This window comes from Manis javanica, chromosome 6, assembly GCF_040802235.1.
Source record: "Manis javanica isolate MJ-LG chromosome 6, MJ_LKY, whole genome shotgun sequence".
NCBI classification, from domain to species: Eukaryota; Metazoa; Chordata; class Mammalia; order Pholidota; family Manidae; genus Manis; species Manis javanica.
Genome location: NC_133161.1, coordinates 136,780,324 through 136,804,018, shown reverse-complemented (window position 1 = coordinate 136,804,018; position 23,695 = coordinate 136,780,324). Strand labels below are relative to the sequence as shown.

The 23,695-nt window shown below is 44.3% G+C and overlaps 1 protein-coding gene across 3 annotated transcripts in view; it reads right to left on the bottom strand.

Moving 5' to 3' along the window:
* The window catches only part of ETS1 (ETS proto-oncogene 1, transcription factor), a 125,373-nt gene that overhangs the window by 83,405 nt on the left and 18,273 nt on the right, over positions 1-23,695 (bottom strand). For all 3 annotated transcript variants that reach the window (XM_037000811.2, XM_073239495.1, XM_073239494.1), the window contains exon 4: positions 16,014-16,158. In XM_037000811.2, the coding sequence (XP_036856706.1) occupies positions 16,014-16,158 (145 nt within the window). The remainder of the gene's footprint in view (positions 1-16,013; positions 16,159-23,695) is intronic.

Below are 23,695 nucleotides of genomic sequence, written 5' to 3'. Positions count from 1 at the left end.
TGAAGGTTCCCTTTTCTCCACATCCTCACCCATACTTGCTACTTCTTGTCCTTTCAGTAGTGACCATTCTAACTGGTATAAGGTGATATCTCTTTGTGGTTTTGATTTGCATTTCCCTGATGCTTAGGGATGTGGAGCATCTTTTCATGTGCCTATTGTCCATCTGTATTTCTTCTTCAGAAAAATGTCTGTTCAGGTCTTCCACCCATTTTTTTAAATTAAGGTATCATTGATAGACAATCTTATGAAGGTTTCACATGAGAAACATTGTGGTTACTACATTCACCCATATTATCAGGTGCCCCCCCACATACCCCATTACAGTTACTGTCCATCAGCATAGTAAGATGCTATAGAGTCACTACTTGTCTTCTCTGTTCCACCAATTTTTTAATCAGGTTATTTGTGTTTTTGGTGTTGAAGCATGTGAGTTCTTTAAATATTCTGGATGTTAACTTCTTATCAGATAAATCACTTATGAATATATTCTCCCTATAGGTTGCCTTTCTGTTCTGCTGAAGGTGTCCTTTGCTATATAAAAGCTTTTTAGTTTGATGTAGTCCCACTTGTTCATTTTTTATTTTGTTTCCCTTGCCCAGGGAGATGTGTCCAGAAAAAAAATAGCTCATGCTTAAGTTCAAGAGAGTTTTGCCTGTTTTCTTCTAAGAGTTGTATGGTTTCATGTCTTACATTTAGATCTTTGGAACATTTTGAGTTTACATTTGTGTATGGGGTTAGACAGTAATCCAGTTTTATTGTCTAGCATATAGCAGTCTGGTTTTCTCAACATCAGTTATTGAAAAGACTGTCTTTTTCCCATTGGCTCCTTTATCATATATTAATTGACCATATATTTGTGGGTTTATATCTGGGCTCTCTATTCCATTCTGTTGAGCTGTAGATGTGTTGTGCCAATAACACTCTGTTTTATTACTATAGCTTTGTTGTATAGCTTGAAATCAGAGGGTGCAATTCTTCCCAGCTTTGTTCTTCTCAGGATTCCTTTGTCTATTCAGGGTCTTTTGTGATTCCATATGAATTTTAGGATTATCTGCTCTGGTTCATTGAAAAATGCCATTGGTATTTTGATAGAAATTGCACTGAATCTGTAAATTGCTTCAGGAAGGATGGACATTTTAACAATATTAATTTTCCCTATCCATGAGCATGGCATAGATTTCTATTTATTGGTGTCTTCTTTAATTTCCCTTATGAGTGTCTTGTAAGTTTTCAGAGTACAGGTCTTTCACCTCCTTGGTTAGATTTATTCCTAGGTTTTTTGTAGTTTTTTTGGATACAATTGTAAGTGGAATTGTTTTCCTGACTTCTCTTTCTGCTAATTCATTGTTAATATGGGAATGCAACCAATTTCTGTGTATTAATTTTGTATCCTGCAATTTTACTGAATCAAGTTATTAGTTCTATTAGTCTTTTGGTGGAGTCTTTAGGTTTTTTATATATAATATAATATCATGCATCTGCAAATAGTAACAGTTTTACTTCTTCTTTACCAATCTGGATGCCTTTTATCTCTTTATTGTGTCTGGTTGCCATGGCTAGGACCTCCACCACTATGTTGAATAAAAGTGGTAAGAGTAGACATCTTTATCTTGTTCCTGATCTGAGGAAAAACTTTCAGCTTTTCACAATTGAGTACGGTGTTAGCTGTAGGTTTGTTGTACATGCTCTTTATTATGTTGAGGTACTTTCCCTCCATACCCATTTTTTTTTACAGTTTTTATCATAAATGGATCTTGAATTTTGTTAAATGCTTTTTTAGCATCTATTGAGATGATCATGTGGTTTTCATCCCCCTTTTTGTTAATGTGGTGTCAAATTACATTGATTGATTTACAAATATTGTACCATCTTTCCATTCCTGGAATAAATCCCACTTGGTTGTGATTAATGATCCTTTTAATGTATTTTTTAATTTGTTTTGCTATTTTGTTGAGGATTTTTGCATCTATGTTCATCAGGAATATTGGTCTATAATTTTCTTTTCTTGTAGTGTTTTTGTCTGGTTTTCATTTTAGAGTGATACTGACCTCATACAATGAGTCCAGAAGTATTCCTTCCTCTTCTACTTATTGGAATACTTTAAGAAGTATGGGTATTAGCTCTCTTTTAAATGTTTGGTAGAATTAAGCTGTTAAGCCATCTGAGTCTGGAATTTTGTTTGTTGGGAGTTTTTTGATCACCAATTCAATTTCATCAATTTCATAATTGGTCTGTTCAGATTTTCTGTTTCTTTCTTGGTCAGTCTTGGAAGGTTTTACTTGTCTAGGAATTTGTCCATTTCTTCTCATTTGTCCAATTTATTAGTGCATAATTTTTCATAGAATAACAATTCTTTGTATTTCTGTGGTGTCAGTTTAACTATTCCTTTTTCATTTCTGATTATTTTTATTTGTGTTCTCTCTTTTTCTTGGTAAGTCTGGCTAGAGGTTTGTCTATTTTGTTTATCTTCTCAAGGAACCACTCTTGGTTTCACTGATTTTTCTATTATTTTATTCTTTTTCATTTTATTTATTTCTGCTCTGGTCTTTATTAAGTCCCTCCTTCTACTAACTTTGGGTTTCATTTGTTCTTATTTTTCTAGTTTCTTAGTTGTGAACTTAGACTGTTTGTTTGGGATTGTTCTTACTTCTTGAGGTAGGCCTGTATTACTTTCCTCTTAGAACCACTTTTGTGGCATCCCACATATTTTGAACCATTGTATTTTTGTTTTCATTTGTCTCCATATATTGCCAGATTTTTTTCTTTGATTTGTTCACTGATCCAGTGATTATTTAGAACATATTGTTTAGCCTCCATGTGTTGGGGGGTTATTTCATGTAATTTATTTCTATTTTCATATCATTGTGAACTTAAAATACATTTGATACAACTTCAATCTTTTTTAATTTATTGAGGCATTTTTGGATCCTAATAAGTGATCTATTCTGGAGAGCATTCCATGTTCATATATGTATATATCTTTTTGAATCAGAGATTTTATTTTCTTTGGGTAAATTCCTAGAAGGTGAATTACTGGGTTGTATGGTATTTCTATTTTTAGTTTTTGAGGAACCTGCACGTTGGCAGTTTGTATGTCTTCTTTGGAAAAGTGTCCATTCAGGTCATCTGCCCGTTTTTTTAATTGGATTATTTGTTTTCTTGGTGTTGAGTCATGTGAGTTCTTCATATATTTTGGACGTTAGCCCAGTAACTTCTTGATTGTTTAAAACTCTGGGTGGTTATCACAATCACCCTTACAGATCAATTTAAGAACCCTGGTTTATTTATCCAACATAACTTAACTGAGCATCTATGCCAATTCAGGCATTCTGCTAGGTACTAGGAACATGACAGGACAAAGGTGCATACAGACCAACAGGAAAGAGACATATCAGTGATTGCAACATATCAGTGATCATCTCTTTAACACAGGTAGTCCCAGTACTTGGGGAATGCAACTGGGGCCTGAACTAAGGTACTGAAGATAATAACAGAGAAGATGTTATATATTCAAGAGATATTTAGAAGATAAAATTAACAGGACTTATGGCCAAATAAACACAATGATATGGTAATCATCTACTGCTTTTCTCTCCCTAGTTTTTCCCTCTTCTTCCAGTATAGACCCTTCCCACCTCCCTTCCTCTACTAAAGTAAAGGAGTGGGCTAGGAAGAGAGGAGGAAGGAGAGAAGGGGGAGGAGAGGGGAAAGGGGAAGGTAGACAGGAGGAGAGGGAAGCGGGGGAGAGGAGCAGGGAGAGAGGGGTGTAAAAAGGACTCGACAAGACTATTCGATTTCCTACAGCTTCCCAGTTGGACTCTTTCCCTAGACATCTCAGTTCTATAAGACAATAAATTCCCACTTAAACTTAAGCTAGTTGAGCCAGATTTCTGGCACTTGCAAACAAAAAGAACCTTATCCAACACAACGTTAAGGCAGAAAGGAGGGAGTCAATAAAACCTACCAGTTTTCTAACCTAGTGATTGGGAGACAACTGGACACTCACCAAGACAGGAAGAGGTCAAGAATAGGTTGCAGTGGCCAGAGAGAAAGTGGTGAGCTCAGATCCAACTTTGAGATAACTTTGTGATATGCAATGAACTATTCACAGAAAAAAATTCATGGACGAGACTTCAATGATGTTAACCAGTAACTAATGGGACAAAACTGCCATTTCCTCCTCTAACTATTCTGTGATTGACAAATTTTCTTTAAGAGCCATATTATTTTTATAATAATTATTTAAAATAATAAAAAAAACATGGCATATGCACTTTATCATACACATGGCAAAGTACTAGTAGACAGCCAGGAAGAGGGGAGTAATAATGTGTTTAAAAGCAACCAAACTGCATAGATTCTCTGTTGCCTTTCCAGCAGATCTTTTACTTTTGTTACAGGGAGGGAAGAATTTCCACCTGCCCACTCTGCCATAGACACTGGCAGATGGGAAATGCAAAGAGTAAGTGATCAATAGCAGAATTACATTGCACATTTTCTACCTTTTCCCCCAAATCTCCCTGGTTGAGTTCCCCTATCAGCCTGCCTAGCCGAGACCTCTTTTTTCCTCACTTGCAGAGACAGAAGTGAAAGATTATCCCCAAAGTCTGTAGCTTTCTTTTCATACCTGACCTGCTCTTTCCCACTTGATAATCTCCTAAAACATCCCCCTGAAGTTCCCTTAAAAGGTTTTGATATTTATATCTAATGTGATAGAAGTAGAAGGCTAATAAAAATTATTTAAACAACTTATGAAATATCCTGAAAGTTATCTGAGGGGAGAGGCAATTTCACAAACTCCTTGAATAATGGATTTCCGAGTTGAATTTCACCATAGCTAATTTAAATCCCTCTTCTCCCATTTATTCCCATCTTTTTCTTAGTCTTCAATAGATCTAAAGAACAGATGGTAACTCCCAATGATACTTTAAGAACAGTGAAGGCTACACAGTACTTAATCTTAATTGGTTTTATATTTAGTTCCAACTCAGTGCTTACCTGAAGTTCAATTTCTACAAAAGGCAATGAAAAATGTGAAGAGGAAAAGTAATTTAAGCCAGGGGAGATGAGTGGGTACTTGGTACAGCACTTACTGGGCATAGCACCTGTAAGGTCCAATATGTCCTAATCGCAGAAACCAACCTAAATGTTCTCAGAAAGCTGTTTATCTGTATATTTGACAATTTAAAGTTTGTAAATGCTCTTTGATATAAAAATACGTGGACAGAAAAACACAAAAACTCATGAGACGAGGAAGGAATTTGAAAAGGGAGATGGAAAAGTGATTAATTGTTTACAAAAAAAAAAAAGAATATGGAATTTCCCTCCTCCATAGCCCAGTCACTAGGGCTGAGAGATGCCGACAGCCCAGGGGAAATGTGGATAAATGTGCTGTGGCTAGAAGCCACATCCCTCACCCCTCACCCCTGCCTTTTCCCATTTGTGCTCAGAGACATTTCAATTCTATTCTCTTCCAAAGCTCACTCACTCTCCCGTCTCCAGAGCAGCAGCCAGGCATCACATTGAGTTTAAAATAAAGAAATGCTTTTCCTAAAGAATTCGCACACAAATAATCTCATTACCCCAGCGCTTAGGTTTATACAGCAGACGGCTTCTGCCAGGAAAAAAAAAAAAACTCTACGCTCACTCACATGGAACAGCTGCGAGGAGAGAAATGGTATTTAATTCATTGTGAAATATTCAACAATGGCTACACTGCACTTTTAAAAGCCTTTTGATAGTAAAACCCACAGAGAACAGCCCATCCTGTGTGCTGAAAAGCAGCTTCCCCACAATTAGTCTCTCTATTCAGAGGTCTGAGAAGTCTGTGTAAACTTCAGCACGTGCTGTGTACACTGTGGAGAGCTTCAAGGGTATAACCTTCCAGAAACTTCTTAGGATTTAGTCTTGCTCAGCAGCTGTGTCTGCTCACAGAACTAGCTGGTGGAGAAGGAGTAAGGGGGCAAAGGGAGGGCAATACTTGGGTAACTGACCCTAAGGGAATGCCCAGAACAAAAGGAAGACCCATTCTATGAAGCAGCCTTGCAATTTGCTGAGTTCCTTTCAGGCCCTTAAATAACCAATGTTGGACCAAAAGAAACCGGAGAAAAGGTCCAAAAGATAAGCCACAGAGGTCCATTTGCCCTATTCCATCTTCAGCAGATTTTCATGGGTCTCTGATTTGTGGGAAAACTAGGAAAGCTTATACTCTTATCCTACATGATGGACAGCAGCCTGCAGGGATGAGACAACAACGAAGACCTTACAAACTGTCCGGGCAGGCCAAGGCTGTGCATAGTTGAAGGCCATGGGCTTTGGAAGAGGTCCCAGCTGAACAGACCCTCTGCCTACTGCCCAGAATTACAGTTCAACTTCTTTGGGGGAAGTGAATTTACCTCTCTAAGCCTTGTTCATCTCATCTATACAATAGGAATAACATCACCCATCTGGGAATATTATAACAGTAAAAGATTCTACCATATGTGTGTTCATCAGCACATAGAAAGCGTTAAATGAACAGCAATTACTCCACCTCTCAAGCTGTTCAAGGAAGAAGGAAGCCCTTCTCTTGGACTTTCTATAATAAGATTATTTAAAATTGAAGAATGAGATATGAACTATTTTTACTCTATAGCCTTAATTTCTTTTTATTGATTTGTAGAGAAGTAACAAGAAACAGAGATAAACAGGGAAATCTACATGGAAATTCTGAGGGATCTGAACCATGTTGAAAATAAACCCACTCAAAGTCAGATGAATTTGCATCATGACAGGTTGGTTTTGTCCAGGAACTTAAAACTCAGACTTTTTCAAAGCACAAAGTACTGATGAAACACGTATTTCAGATACGGTTGAGGCAAACACAACTTTTCTGTTCTTTCCAATCTTTATTCAACTTTCCAGGAACAGACCACAGGCATTTCAGCCACTGCCATTACAAAACCCAATATTCAACCCCTCCACGGGATGCAAGCCCTAAGCCCTCTCAGTTAAGAACATCCATCTGTAATGACCAAAGAAGGAAATGCTAAGATGTCACTGGGCAGTTTTAAGTAGCTGATCCAGGGTGGGGTAAGCTCTCCGGCGAGATTTGAGACTTCTGAAAATGGTCTCCACTTGCCTAAGTTAGTTTGTGGCAGTGATATAACAGTTCATGGTTCCCAGAGAAGCTAAACATAAGAGTGAGGGCTAGGACTCCAAAGGTGGTCTAAGTAAGTGGCAATTTTCTAAGAGGCTTATGTGCTCTAGTTATGTCTGTATACATTGCTGCCAGAGAGTGTTAGCTCTGGACTTCTGGCCCGCTTCAGAGGCATCGTTTCTACCATTCCTTTTCCGCCCAGCATGATAGCAGTGCTGGGGAACTCCACTGTTCACTGGCAAGGCTGTGAGAAGCAGATCACAGTGACTTTCCTCTGGAGCTCAGAAGTGGCCCAAAGTGGGCCCACCCCCACCTTGGAGGGATCATCCTGAAAAACCTGAAACAAAAGAAGTTGAAAAGAAAAAGCAGAGAGGTGGCTGGACTTCAGGCAAGGCTTCAAAGCCCAGAGTCTCCCAGACAAGGGTATGGAAACAGCTCCCAGATTAAAATACATTCTTGGGACTGACTAGAGCGGAGAGAAGGGATTGATAGGAAGGAAACTGATGTAAGTATCTGAGTTCAATTTACTCCTACAACTATGCCTGGCACAGTGAGTGCAACAGGCAGGTGCTACAAGTACAGAGACCCCGTTTCCCTTGGGGCAGTAGTTTTTAACCTTTTGGGACTCCTGGACCACTTTGAGAATCAGAAGAAAGCTACACACTTAGAAAAATCCTTGCACACAATTTCAGAGGGTTCACCTATTTCTGAGACTTATCTGGGTGAAGCACCCCTTCTCCATGAGAATCTGGACTTGGCAGAAAGTTGTCAGGATTGACTTTGAAAAGTGTATGAAGCAGATAGGAAAGCAAGTGACAAATGGAAAGTCAGCTAGAACACTGATTTTGGAGGTATTTGGTCATTGGTGTCTCTGTTTCTCAAGCACCACTTCAGTGAGTCTCCTCAGACTTGCTGAGAAACACTGGTAAAACAACTTCAGAAATGAGGAGCTTTGTATCTGGTTTTTAATGCCACCTGCAAGGCGAACAGAAGTTTCAAAAGTCTGTTTTCTTAAAGAGCAAGAAAATCCCAAGGAATCAAACATTTCCTTGGGGGTCATGAGTGAATCTAATTGGGATGTTCAGAAATGGAGTGGGAGAAGCACACCCTACTTTAAAAAAAAGTAATGTGGGAAGGGGATGGCCATCATGATACAGGGGGTGTGAACGGAAAGCTGAAGGACCACGCACACCGGCGGCCTCGCAGAGGGCCAGAGGTTGCCCTCTCTATCAGTGGAAAGGTGGTTTCTCTCAGGGCGCAATTAGGTCTCATGTTTGACCTATGACTTTTGGTCCATGAGATATTTATGCTCTCCAGACAGGCAGCAAGGTGGGGGCGAGTGAAGATGGAGGCTGAAGGCATTTAATAGGGAAAGGAAGGGAGGAAAAGTGAATGGGGGGTGGGAAAGAGGCCGCTGGCCACTGTCATCTATCAACTCATAAATTGGCAACCATGCTTTGGTGCCGGCCTGCCATTTCAACACTCAGTATTGTTTTGTGCTCCTCACCACAATTCTGTGTGGTAGGCACCTTTCTGTTACAAATGAGGAAACTGAGGCTCGGAAGGGGTCTGTGATTCGACTGTTTGAAGAGCTGGTAGGCGGCAGGGCTAAAACGTTAAGCCAAAATCAGCCCCAAGAAAGCTCCTACTAGCGTCTGAAGGGTGCGTCCCGGTCCACACGTGCGAGGGGCAGATTGTTCCTCCCCCTCACCTATCTCTCCATCTCCCCAACCAATCTAGAACTCCCTCCAACCTCTTGCAAAACTAAATCTAAGCCCAGAATCTCTTGTTCCAACCGTCTCTTCCTAAAGCGCTGCTGGGGCCGGATAGGCCAGCACACGGAATGGGAGGCAGGCAGGCAGGCCCAGAGGGCAGTCGACTCCTCTCTTCTCCGCTCGCGGCCAGGATCCGGATCTAAAACCCGCGTGGCGGCCGCCCCACCCCGGCTGGCTGGGCCCGCGCCCACGCCGCTGGCAGCGCCGGGGTTAACCTGCCCGCCCCGCGGAGCAATGCTTTCTGTTTTATTTCAGCAGGGGAAGTGTGTGCCTGCCTGATTAGCCTGATGGTTTCCTCTTTTCCCATAACCTCCAGACCCCCACGGCCCAAGTGTTTACTCTCTGAAATAAAAAATCTGCTGGTGTTTTTCTTTTTGTGTGCTCGTGTATTTTGGGAGACTGCAGAGGAGGGAGGCGGGGTGCGGGGTGCGGGATGCAGAGGCGGGGCGCCTTCCCCGAGCCCTCCCCCGGCAGGCCTCTCCAGCTGCAGGCTCGGGCTGAGACCCCTGGCTGCAGCGCAGGAAAGAAACGTATTAACGAGGGAGTCGGGGGCTCCTGCTTCAGCCGCTATAAACACTGCGAACATCTGGAGAGAGACGAAGTCTCTCCCGGCCAGATACTGGGAAAAACAGGCCGGCTCTGCGCGTCCCCCACCCCCGCGCTCTCCCGCCGGCCTCTCCTCCAGCGGCCGCAGCTCCCACACGGCCCCCCCAGGATCCCCCCTCTGGCCTCCGCTCGGCCCCCAAGCTCGGCCTCCCCCACCCCGGTGCGCAGCAGTCCGGCCCGCGGGCCGCGGGGGCGCAGAGCAGGCTGACGCCAGGCGCGCATCCCGCTCCCCAGCCCCCGCTCCCGGAGGTCCAGGGGAGGGGTCAAACTGCTTGAATCAAATAAGAACTCGGTGCCCCGGGGACTTTTTCCCAACTCGGCCCAAATATTTGTGGTTTGAAAAAGTTAGGAGAACTTTTTTTTTCCCTGCCCCCCTGGGATTTCCAGAGCAATGCTGTTACTTCCTAGGGTTTTTGAGAAGCGGCGAATCGGAGGGCGGCCAGCAGAATGCCCACCTTCTGATTGTAACTCGGCCAGCCCGGCAGGGCCTGGGTTTCTTCCCCTGGGTTATCTTCCCTCCCAAGGACCCAGGGGTCTATAAACACCTTTACACATTCCTTGGGCAGGATGAGAGTGGGCAAGACACATTTGGATAAGGGTTGGGTGGTCCAGTTTCTTTGACTCAAATTCACACTCGAGTCAGGCTGAAAGGAAGGAGGAATGTAGCACTCCGTGCTCACCTGCTCCAGGCCATGAACTGTTAGTGCACTAGTCTGCTTGATGGGCACAAGGCTGCTTTGAAGTAAGGGTAAGTACCCCGCTGCAAGGGGCGGGAAAAGACCCCAGGCGTGTCCTTGCTCTCATCACCATTCCACGCTAAACCCTTTGCTTGGAATCAACACCCCTCTGCTTAAACTCAAAAACTGACACTGAAAGGTCTTGTAAACTGAATATGAGACGGTGCAGGCTCAAAAGCTACCAAGGGAGCAGGAGGTGGGAGTAGAAAGGAGGCCCTGTCACATTGCTAAATAGAAGCAAATTCAGTCCACAGCCAGAAGCATGTCCTTCAGTTATGGAGAAGGGGGCCAGGCATTCATGGAAATCTCAGGAAGAGAAGAACACTGTGATACGGCGAGACGCAGGAGGGGTGTTCTGCGTATGGATTCTCTTCCTAATGCACTACTTGGCGAGGCAGATCCTGCTTCTCATTCCTCCGGCGTTTCCTCCTTCAACCTCTGGCCCTCTCTGACATGGGATGTGGGTGGGGAGAGGGTGTTCCTGCATCAAGCTTCCCTTAGTCCCCTGGCAGTAGCTTGCCAGAGCAGCTGGGCCCCAGCCACAGCCTTCTGTGAACGGCCAAAACCTGAGACGGGCTTGCAGCCTCCTCCTTCCCAAATGCCGCAACTATCAAGTCAGAATCTGAGAAGGTCACAGTTTTCCCTGAGTGGAATAGTGCACATTACAACACCCCAGAAACACACACACACACACAGGATTAGAACTGATTGAAGAACAAAGAAACTGAAACAGGTCCTCTAGAAAAGGAAAACACACCCTGAATGAGGAAAGAGCAGATATGTGCAGCAGATAGAGGTTAAAATACTGTTTTTTCAAACCCCAGGGACATCTGAGATGGTTAGTTGAAAGAACAAACCTGCTATGAGAATAAACGTTTCAGAGCAAGGTGAATCTCCGTTTAACAGGTCTCTCTGGCATCCCCTCCGTGTTCTCAACACTTGAAAGCCAAATTGGAGGCATCTGTTTTCCCACTGAAACTTCCCACCTGGTTGTGGATAGAGACCTTTCCAAACACTGGGCCAGGCTTGATCTCTCCCAGCCGCCTGGTCGTCTGAGAAAGCCACAGGAGAAACAATGGGCTTGGACTCTCAATATCTCTTCCACTTGAACTTCCAAAGTTCATTTGGAAAGACATTCTTTATTTCCACCATTTTCCTGGTAAATTGATTTTGAATTTTAAATAGTGAAACCAAAATCACACATTTATATTGCCAACCTTTAGCTCATAAACAAGGGTAATATTTCATGTAAGAACCATTTCTTCCATCCTATAAAGGTATTCTCACGTACAAAAGTTGCTCAGAAACAAGGTATGAATATCCCCTTTTCACCATTTATCTTCTCTGTTTCCAGTATGTGGCTCTGGTCACCAGCAGTGTTCAACCAATCAGTGGATTGCTTTCTGACTCAGGGATACCCAGCCATTTTTGGACTCCTAAGCACTTCAGGATAATGAGTTATAATAGCAAACATTCTTATCATGCTTCCTAAGTGACAGCACTGACTTAAGCTTTATATATATTAACCTAGTAGTTTTCAAAGTGTGGTCTCTGGACCAGCAATAGCAGCACCAACTTGTAAGAAATGCAAATTCTTGAGTCTTACCCTAGACAGACTGAATCAGAAACCATGGAGATAGGACCCTCCACCCCCAACCTGTGTTTGAAGAAGCCCGCCAGGTGACTAACACACTTTGAGAACTACTGCTGCAGATGAGGAAACTGCAGTAAATTCCCTAAGGTCAGGCAGTTAGGAAGAATTGATGTGCACACCCAAGCAATCTGGGTTCCAGAGCCTGAATTCTTTACCATTAATATGTATATATACTTCTTATCTCATGAAGAATGAGAAGTGAAGGGGAGGCTTTGAATATGGGTAGATGAGCTTTTTACTATGTTCAGTAACTAAAAACATACCAAATAGCATTGCAGGAAAAGGAAAAAAAGTATTGCTTCTCAAACAAGGACCATGGTAATGAGACAATAGGTTCATTTCCAGGCAGTTCAGTTGGGTTTACTGTGTTCTGTAGCTGCAAACTGCTTTCCAGCTTCAAGCAACTATTTTGTAAAAGTTAAGTTTGGTTATGACATCATATCCATAAGTATGGCCCATTCAAGACAAATCCATCCCTTAAGTGAAAAACAATTTGATAGTGTTTTGCTCTGGAAGGGTGCCACATACGCATCATTTTTATGATAACACGACTATCATTCATAATCATCCTAACTATGAGGTTAAAATCAAGTATGGACAGCTGTCAGTGGATGAGATGGACTCTGGTCTTGTGATCTGGGTGATCAGTTGGGTTTCTGATGTCAGTTTTCTCATTCTCAATGGGAAACAGGCATTGTGTGGCTCCAGCTGGTCTAGCACCACTCTCAACTCACTGCATCTATCTAAAAATGGTTTTCCATCTACTCTATCCCTTTTCAATGGGGCTGTGGAAAGGAACTGGCTCTAATAGTTAATGGCAGTGAAATGCTAGTGAGTTCTAGAGACAAGGAGCAAGAGACTGGCCTAAAAAAATGATTCTTGCTATGATGATTGAGAGAAGGGGCTGAGGTTGGGAGACGGGAACAGAGAGAAGGCAGGGTTGGTGGCTCCCCTCCAGTAACACTATAAACAGTAACAGACATTTCACAGCCCTGTCTTGTGTAAGGGGCTCCATTGATTCACAAGACGCCCTGACAGAGGGATGCTGAGAAGCTGAGACAGAAAGGGCCATTCATTCATGCAGAACACCGGCTCTCCGTCCCATTGGCTCTTGCTAATGGCTCCAGGCTGATAGGGAGGAGGGAGGGAGAGGGGCGGACAGAGGAGGAGGTAGGAATGAAAGAAAATGATGACTACAAGATTGTCATGAAGACAAGTACAGCTGCACAGGCAGTCGCATGCAAATGTGCCTTCCCTTTATAGCCGTGGAGTTAATGTCCTCAGATTCATCTGCTCTGCTGTGGCATGTCATCTTCCCCTCCCCTTCTCGCCTCGTCTTTTTCCAGGCTCCCCTTCTTTCCCCTTCTCATTCATCTTTCATTTTCTCTACCCATTATTCTCCACCTCTCTGCTACCGCCCACCTTTACTTTCTTTTTCACACACCTCTTCTTCCTTCCCCAGCATCTCTTTTACCATCTGTTCTGTTGTACCCAGGTCTGGACTCATCCTGGTTACTGAGCATTGGCTCCCAGTCACCTGCTAAGGCTCTCCCCGGCTCACGCTTTCTTCCAGTGTTATGCTCTCCCTTCCTGCATTCCGCCTCCTTCTCCTCACCTCTGTCCCTTTCTAAATAGGAACCACATTCAGACTAAGGGGCCTACCCAGTCCTCCACGGCCCCTCCTGTCGGGCATTCCAGGCACTGAGAGATGCGTAGTACTTGGAAAAGAAGTTCATTCATCCCTTCTAGAGCACAAAACGTGAGATGAGAGCGGGGGTGGGGAGTGGCCCTGAGACGGAGGACGGGAAGGAAGCTGAAGTTATAAATAGGATAAAAGAAGATGAAAAAATGTAGAGTATTTTTTTCTCTCTTTCTTCTTACTCCACACATCTCCAAGGAAATGCACTGCAGCTGGAGAAATCATTGGCTGGTCCGTGTCTTCATCTCCCTTCCCCTTAACCCCACGGACTCCTTCCAAAGGACGCCCATCACAGGAGGCTGGACCACAGCCCGGAAATAATGTTGCATCTCCTTCATCTGGACAGTGCAAAGGCAGAGGAGCTGGAAGAGCTCAGGGATCTTGCCAGATATTTCCATCAGAGGAAGCCTAGGACGGATGGAACTACAGACATCGCCTTTGCCACCAAGGCAATCCTCCCCCGTGGCAGATTTCTAGCATTTCTGAGCTGCAGCTGATGACAATCCAGATCATTTTAGAACTGGTTGTTATGCGTCCCCATCCTCCCATCCTACCCCCAAACCACTAGTCTGGGTGACCCCAGCTTCCTTCTAGCAACGATAAAATAACCTATAAGAAGAGGATGGTATTGCCCTGCTGTTAGTCCTTGCATTTTAAAGCAGCTTCATCCTAAGAGGTTCTTCACATGCATCACAGCCACTGTCTCATTGGCCCTGAAATAACTCTTTTGCCTTTGCGAATCCTGACAAGGAGGAGAATGAAAAGTCACCTCCACCTGGGAATTTATGTACCTCTGAGCTAAGAAAGAGGAGGACCATGTCTTTCTGCTGCGAAGAAGAGACATTCTGATCTTAAGGCTATGGGCGGGTGTGGAGGTGACCTCAGCTACTAGTAAGATGTAACTTGTAGCACACAGAGGCACCATCAACAGCTGCAAGTGTCACAGTAATTGGTAGCTTCAACCTCTGTTACGCTGGGAGAGACAAGACTTGAGCCAAGTGGCATTAATAGGTTTCAAAAATCAGACAAATATAACTATTCTGACCTTTTGCTGATACTAATGAGATCTAATTCGTTTAGAATTTTGAAGGATTACTTTTTTCATTTCTTGAAATTTTAAGTCCTTAAGTGTAACCTGTAAACAGGTGCCGAATCTTCCCTCGCCTCCTCTTGACGTGGATAGCTAGCTGAGACATTCGTGTTTATGCCTGGGAGGAACTGAGATACCAAGCAGAAAGTAACAACATTAATGTTATGGTATTTGGAATCCAGGGCAGTGCCCAAGAATTCTTCAAAGGTCAAAATGGCTATTGAGTCAAGAGAATTTTGAACAGAGGAATCGATTTCATTTTGCCCTAGAGGAAGAGCTAAGCAGCTAGAAAGCAACTCCCATGCCTTCCCCAAGCCCCATCAAGGACAACTCCTTCTTGCTCTCTACCTCTGTGTACATTTCTGGCCAAAGACAACGCGTGGGGAAAAAAAGTAAATGTTTCTTTTATTTCACCACTATTACAAAAGTAGTTTACTGTATAATTTTATGGGATAAAGAGACACTGAACAAAAAAGTGGCATTTCGTTTCCATGGCTTTCCCCCTATGGAATTCCTCGAAATTACATACTTTCAAAACATGATAGAAATGAAATTTCTTATGCTGTGAATTCATCCTGGGAGAAAACACAGATTTTAACTGGCTTTTTTTGGAATTTGGATTTATTATCATAACTTGGTCTCATTCAGAATCCCCAACTTCAAGTTTTATATTCTGTATTAAAAACAAACAAACAAAAGAAGCTAGCAGGTAAACAAAGACAAATGGAGTCTGTGAGAAACAGTGACTCCTGCAAAAGAGAAGGGAAGTAAGGACTTGGAACTTCTAGGGTCTTTGGGAGCACGGGTCCGTTAGTTCTCTAGAGGAGCATGATGCCTTCCCCAGGGGGCAGCACTGTGCCCAAAGAATCAGGAGTGAAGGGAATGTTGCTGAGAGACAGAGGGGAGGGGGGAAAGAAGCCAGAGGCAGGTGGGCACAAGCAGAGGTCAGAGAACGGTGGAAAGAAAAGAAGGCTAATTCGCACACCCTCCATTTACACAGCTCATACTCTGACGGCAAAACTTCTAGGTGCTGTGTCAACAGGCAGGCTGAGGAAACGCACACTAGACAGATTTACAAATTGCAGACCTGAAGTAACCTCTCTTGGGCACATTCCTAGAGTTTAGTCTTCCTGTCCTTAGAAAATAAAGTAACTCAAACTTATCAAGACAGCCTGGGACTTTCCACCAGAGAACAATAGCATCTCGTACCCACATAAGCCATGGCGGCTGTTATTTCAGAGAATGCAGCCCTCATCAAATCCCCATTTGTCCTTCAATTCTATCCTCATTCTCAGCCTTTGTTTATGTTCCTACCTGAGCCACAGTGTTCAAGACCAGTAGGAACTTCCTGAGTAGCCATCTCGTCCCAGAAGGGGTAGCAAGCTCTTTGTGGGTGATAACTGGACTGGAAACCACAGGCGATCCGAGGATCTTCATAAGAATTGATAGGTCCCTGCCTCTGTGGCCAGAGAAAAAAAGGAAATACATCAAGAGCAAAATTTCTATAGTTTAGCTCTCATGGACCAATGACTTGATATAATCCAGCTATGTATAAATAGAAATCGTCCATAGATGATAACAGAATAGAATCATTTATTAATCACTCCCCCCCCCCAAAAAAAAGACACAGGGAGTGAGCAGGATTTCTGACTTAAACTATGTATATATTTGTTTCATCCATTTCTTCAAGCATTTGGAGGACTACCTTTTCTTATTTTCAAATAAGGAACCATGGTTAAGAGCAAGACAGAGTCTTTGTCATCTTTATACAATTCTGGCTTTTAGCTTTGTATGTTATTTTATTCTGTAAAAACACCATGAAAGGTTTTCTTACATGACATTCCAATATGACAGAACCAATAGGTAACAGATACCAAAGGAAAAGCAAAATGGACCTATATCATTTTTCAGTTAATCAATGTGCCTAGGTTTTAGTGATACTGTTTCTCTCAATATCTGGAGACTTGTGCTCATTTCTTATCAGTTTTATGAAATCCATAAAATATAGTATCCACCCAATACTCTCTAAGGAAGACAGATGTCCAAAGTGGGAGGCCATGTTTTGTAGTGTTTAAGACCCTGTTCTTTGAAGCCAGGTAGACACGGATTCAAATCCTGGTTCCACTACTTACTAATGGGGGACCTAGGCCTGTTTCTTTATCTAAACCTCAGTTTACTCAATTCTAAGATGGGAATAACAATACCTACCCCATATGGTAAAAGGATTAGTTGACATACTATATGTAAGAAAATTATTTATAAAGTAAAATAAAACATGAAATGCTTGCAGTGAAATTATAGTATATAAAATGCATGTAATAAATCATGTATGCAAAATCTAATTAAGTAGGTATTATTTTAATAAGAAATGCCTAACATTCCTGGAATTGGTCAAGAGGGTTAAAAATTAAGACACAAAACAAGAAGCAGCAGATTCATAGAAAAGAGATTTTCTGAGTTTAGGAGTCTACAATGACCCATCCTCTACTTTTCTTTTTTCCTTATATATTCTTTCTCTCCTCTATGGACCCTCCACCTTAAAAAAAAAAATCTCTATTAAGATAATTAAACTTGGCTAGAATGTGATATGATTAAATTTATTGCTATTAAGGCACTAATTATTAAATGTAACTCCTCAGGGGCTATTCTCATCCCTAAAGAGTAGCTTGCTAACCCTTCCATCCCTTGAGCTGCAGTACACCATTATGATAGATTCGATCACTCTGCACTTGTCCACATTTTGCAATTGTCCATTCACTTAAGCTCAGTAAAAATAATGGAAGAGAGTATATGGGTGCAGAGAACAATGACAACCAGACCCAAGCTATAGAAGGTGCTTTGTGCACAGTACTTTGGGCCATATTTTCCATAATATTCAATAAACCAATCAAACTTGGACTGGATGAAGTTGACTTTGGGGCAATTCATCTTCCAACTGGAGTAAAGGTACTGAGAATGTAATGACACCCCCAGGACTGAACGGAGTTACCTTGACTTGTCATAGAGCCACATGTTTGGCTTCTGTAGCAGGGCATGCTGGGAGAAGCAGGAGAATGAAGTGGAAGAGACACCTCTGCTAGCCGCTTGTGTTTGGGACCAAGAGGTTCAGAGAAATCACTGTCAAGAACACTCTACTGAGCTTCCGCCAAAAACATGCCTTCAGTTCTGGCTTAGAACCCTCTAGCTGGCATTGTATTTAATATTGTAAGTTCCCGAAGCAACTACACTAAGGTTTTCTTTTGAATTCCCAAGGAAAAGTAGGTTTCGATAATACTTTGCAATGGAGTCCATTTGAAAAGCACTTCCTAGACTAGCTGTGTGTTCTCAATATCAAACCCCACCTTTTCATATTTCTCTAGAGTCTTTCTCAAAATTCAATGTCCAGCCTCAGAGCTATAGGAATAGGGTCTTGAGGGAAAACCTGTTCATTCTAAATGGTATGAAGGGAAACTCTACATTGTCCAGCCCTGTCTTCTTTTGGGGGTGTGTGGGCATGATTTGCCTAAACCAGAAGCTCCTTGTAAGATGGCAGTAGGTTGTACAAGTAGGATCCTTGTGAGTAGGTAGTGGGTAGTTGGTTACAGGCCCTGAGAAGGTGGTGGAAACCTGAGGAGAGCCTCTTCCAGGTTTGAAAGTTAATGCTTTCTCTGCTAAGGAAAGGTCACTGGAGGCAAAGGGAAGCATGCAAAAAAGTATTGCAGGAAAATGGTCTGGATACAACATGCAGGAGAGAGATAGAAGGCAGAGGAGAGGTTGCGGGGTTAGGGATAAAGCAGTGAGGCTCCAGACCTGAGCAATGACATGGCTGTACAGCGAGTCACCTTGAAGCCTTCGATCAACAACCACAGGCCACATCAGCCTGAGTTTACTGGAGGGCCTTCTCCTTGGCATCTCTCCTGCCCCTGACCCAGGCTCTTTGTTGTCAGGGATAGTTCACTTTTTATTTTATGAGTGGAACTCTATTTTTAAGATGCATTATTGCCTTGCCTCTCTGGCTGTTCTCAGTGGAGCCAGAGGACACTGTGCTTAAGGAGCAGGAGATAAGGCCCCAAGCCTACCATGAACCCCAGACACCTTTGCTAGTGGAGGTTCCTGGGAGCAGCATGATTTTTGTTATCTAGACCCCTGCTTGCTTATTAGACGTTTCACAAACTGACTGAACCCCTATTTTATAGAGTATGAAAAGAACGTTTTTACTCAAGAGAACCACACAGCTAGTTCCAATTCATTACGAAACTGTCTCCGTTGAGTAGAGAGAAGCAGGTTATTAACAGGTCAGGTATATGGACAACACAACCCCCCAGCTCATTACTTTCAAAGGGCACCACCCAAAACAAGTCTGAGTCTCTCGGTTGACTTGTTTTCCTGGTTGCAATTGCAGGTAAGCTCATGAGATGCAAAGCACACTTCCAATCCCCATCACAGTTTTAAGGAAACCCCCTGAAAGGTCCTCACACAGTATCCCACAGGTGATCGATCACTGAAGGAAACTAACATGCATTGCACACCTGCTCTATACCACTTGGTGTGCTAAGCATTGTGCAGTGATGGTTGCATTTAAGAGTCACAGTGGTACAAGATTAGGATTTTTATCTCCATTTTACAGAAGAGCAAACGGAGGCTCTAAGAGAGCATGTAAATTTCCAAAGTCCACGTGGCTAATAACAGAGTGGAGATAGAATTCTAACCAGGCATGTTCAATTTCAGACTGTCTTCTCTCTTACATGTGCACCACAAATCCTGTGTGGCTCTAGTACACAGTGCTCAACAAGGCTGTCTGCTGTCCCATGGTAGGTGCTAGATGGATGGCAGCAACGAGCACTCATGAAGTGCTTATGGAATATACCATGCACCCGGTCTATGCCAAGTATTCTGTTGGAGGCTAAGAATACAGTATGAGCAAGAAACAAACTTTACCCTTAGGAGCATATTGACAAGTAAACAGGAAGTTGCTGTGAGGGTCTGAGACAGGGTTAAGTACCCATATGCAAGGGGAGGGGAGCAGCAGGTACAACATCCTGGAGGAAGCCAAGTAAGATAATAACTGAAAGGCTGAGTAAGATGTAGCCTCAACTTTTGGTGATGGACCTAGAGAGCCAAAGAAGATGAGACCCTTAATATACATACTGCTGTGTAGGGAAGGATGAGAAAGATGGACAGAGGTGCCATGGGGAAATAAAGGTGGTGACAGGTGTGAGGGGAAAGTGTGCTCCTGGCAGTGAGCAGGCTTGTGAATGTAGGATAACTGGAACAGAGTAAAGCTGGAGGGACTGGGCAAGATCCCAGAGTCAAGGGTCATGAATACCAGACAGGGATTCAGCTTCAGGAGAAAGGCTTCCAAGGTCACATTAGAGGAAGTGACCTGTGCAACAGGATGCTCTAGAAAGGCTCCTTTAACCGTGTTAAGTGGGACTGGTGGACTGGTGGGGCAGGAGCTGGGGGGAGGAAGCTGACGCCGGTGGTAGCAGGCGCAGAGCCATATTGGAGGCTGAAGCACAACGGGAAAGCCAGTTCTATTAACCCTAAATGTATTTAAAGTCTTTATTGTTTATAGTGACTTTGCATTAATTTGGATGTTTGAAAATATTCCCTTAAGGTGTCATTAGCTTGATTACTGCTTTGGGGCGCCCCTGATGTTTTGGCCCTGTGTGAGTGTCTCACTCGTGTCCCCAGGTTCCCATGCTGGGCAGGAGTCCAGTTGTGAAGACAGAGTTGGATTAAGGCCATGAGTGCAGAGGTGAAGAGGAAACAAGAAATTTAAGGTGTTGGAAAGGAAGAATCAGCAGGATTTTAGGACTGACGGGAAGAAAGGAAAGAGGGGGGTCCAAGAGCCCAAGACAATGCTGAGGTCGCTTGCTTTAACCACAGTAAATGAAAACAGTGTAAGGACGTAACTCAGAGTGGTGGGGGTCCATTTCACTTCGGGTTGCATCCAGATGGGGGGGATGGCAGCGCCCCTTGGTGGGGTCCCTGGTGGGGGTGCCTGATGGGAAAAGCCAGGAAAGGTGGAATTAGATCTTGGAGCAGGAAGGATCTACTCAGAGTGTAGATTCAAGAAAAATGGCAGTTAGTCCCAAAAGAGAAAGGATCAAAACTGGGTCTGGAAATTACCTACAGTGAAGAGGAGAAATGAGGGGAGAAAACAACCAAGACATAGGAGGAAACACAGAAAAGTGCAGAATGTCTCAGAAGTCAAGGGCAGAGCTTCGGAACAAGGGTGGTGAGCAAGCGGCCGCTAAGAAGAGGGTGCTGGCCAGGCAGCCCTGGAGGGGCTGGGTCCCCCAGGCATCTCAGGAAAGCACACATCTTTGCTCTGCTTTGTCACACACAGCAACGGCCACCTAGGGAACCCCACTGCTCTCTCTGTCCTCTCAGAGGCTATCAGGGGACACAGCCTAAATGCTTTGCCTCTCTGATCCTGGAAAGGAATGAAATGAAGCTGCTGAAACTTGGAAGTTATTAGGATAGTGGACACAGGCTTATCCCTGCTCTTCTGTAACAGCGAGCCGGCCCCAACAGTCACCAGCACCGTTGACCCCCTCCACTCGCCCTCCAGGTAAGGTCTTAGCCCTCCAGGTAAGGTCTTGGCCAGTCCATTACCTCTCCCCAGCCCCTCCTCCATGCTTCAGAACCAGGGCCTCCAGCTTCCCTCCACACATGCGTCTGTCCGTCTGAGTGTCTCCTCACCTTTGCTACCCAGCCCTGCCAGTCTCTCAGCCAGAGGCTTCGCTCAGATACTTCCTTCTCTCTGCCTCTCTCCTACCACCCCAAGATTGAAAAAGAGGGAATAGGGGAATACTTAATAACACTAAATCACAAACACTTGGAGTCTGCATGTCTACAAGCGTATGTGAGATCTATTTTTCAAGTGTATTTCGGTCTTTAGTCAAGCAGCCTTAAATGTCCAGCTGTTTGCTTTTTAACGCCCTCCTCACTTCCTGTGTGTCAGTGCAAAACTCTGTGGGAGCAAATCTGTCTTTTTTTTGATTGGCTTCCGAATCCTAGGGTCTAATCTTAGTGCAGAGCCATTGACATATAATACACAATAAATATTTCTAAATGCTGCTGCTTGAAAAACATTTTTTTTACACCAGAGGCGAAGCTGCGTTAACACTGGATGGGCGGGCACAGTGGTGTGCCATCCCCCAGCCCTCGGATAACTGTGTTATTCCAGGAATGTCATCGATACCAATGTGCTCTAGCAGGAAGACAGAAGCCTGGAAATCTGGGAACCTGGATTCAGGTCCTGCTCTGCCCTTGGGGAGCTGCGGAACCTCCAGCCGGTCACTTAACCTCTTTAAGCTTCTGCTTCCTGGGGAGGGTGGTGGCCTCAATGATTCCCAAGTTCTTTTCCAGCTTGAAGCCCCCTTCTGCTGATCCATCCACATTCTTACCCCTAACCTCGTAACTGACAATCTTCATCTGATAGACAGACACCCCAGGGTGCAGAAGCCTACAGAGCCAGAAGTTGTCAGTCATGATTTGGATTCAGGATACATGATACCCTCTTAAAATTTATGAAAGCTTTATATTGTTGAATTCTTCCCTAAAACGAGGCTCATACGCTGATTTTAGGGAATTCCCCGTTTTTCAGTAGAGAAAGGGGCTCTTGTCTGGTAGGTGCTCAGTAAAAGTTTGTGCAATAAATGGTCAGTTTCTCAGCTTAAAACCTTTCACCCCATCACCAGGCTAAACAACCCTGCAGACTCCGAGTCAAGTCTGGGCTTCCCCCTCCTCAGAAGATGCTAGATGAGCCAGCGCCTCCTGTCCCTGCAGTCCAGCGTGCCCTCGAGGGCGCTACTGGCAATGTCAAGGAAACCATTTGGGTAGAGGGCACCTGGCCTTTGGAGGGACACCGGGGCCCCTGTGCTGCAGGAGGGCACACCTGCCCTGCCCCCTGAGGGGAGGGAGGGGCGGAGCCAACAGAAATGCTCCCTCCCTCAGTGCCAAGCCCTCCGGAGCCTGCTGCCCAGGAGGTGGGAGGGAAGGGCGGGGCAGCCACCAGGAGGGGCAGGAACAGACAAAAGAGGAAACTCTCAAAGGGGACTTTTAATTTTAGTCTCAAGGCCAGGAAATTCTTTTTAAAACAATAAGAGTAATGGGCTTGGGCCTTGGTGAAAGGGCGGGCCTGACAAGTTTCTGAGAGAGAAAAACGTCCCAGGCACAGAGCGAGCTGCAGAGACGGGAACATGGAATTCTGCTCCTCAGGAAAAGCCTGGCTTGGCTTCTCCACGGGCAGCGGCTGAGGCCGCCCTTGCGGGCCCCCTAGGATAGCACCCCAAGTCGGTGTGACCAGCTCAGCAGCTCTTCACGTCCCCCTGAGACCACAGCCCCTGCCCGCACACCAAGCGTGCAGTGACACCTGGTTGGTGCTCGCGCCGGGAAAGGGCAGAGAGCCTCTGAGCCTCACATGGCCCAGGTGCCGCGCTCTTGCTGAGAGATCTGCAGATATGTGTCATTTGTCAGCATCTCTCACTTAGTGTGAAGCCTTCCAACTCCTAGTGACAGCGGGGGGACAGCTCAGTAATACACTGCGTGGACATGGCAGGTAGGACAGACACAGACCTCGTCCGGGACCGTGGGACTTGGAGGGGAGAAGGCACCCTGGCTAAGACTGGGCAGTTGTTCCAGTTGCTCGGCAGTCTAGGAAATGGAGCGTGTCTCTTTCTTAAAGCAGGGGAGGCCAGTTCACCATAAACAAGGCCTAGAGATGCCCAAATGAAAGCCAGTTACAAGTTCTTACAGATCACCACGGAGCTAACAAATGACTAAGGTGAATTCAGTAGCAAGGTGCTTCCTAGGCCAGGAGTCAGGAGGTCAGGACCACGCTGTACCTCTTGCCAGCTCTGAAGGCATCTCACTTTACCCCTTAGGACCTTAATTTCCTGATATTGGATGATACCCTTACATTGCGGTCTGGCTACAAAAGTCTCTAGATGGTACTAACTGAACCCGTTATCCTAGGAAAACCCCACTTTCTAAGGTGCTGGAAAAAT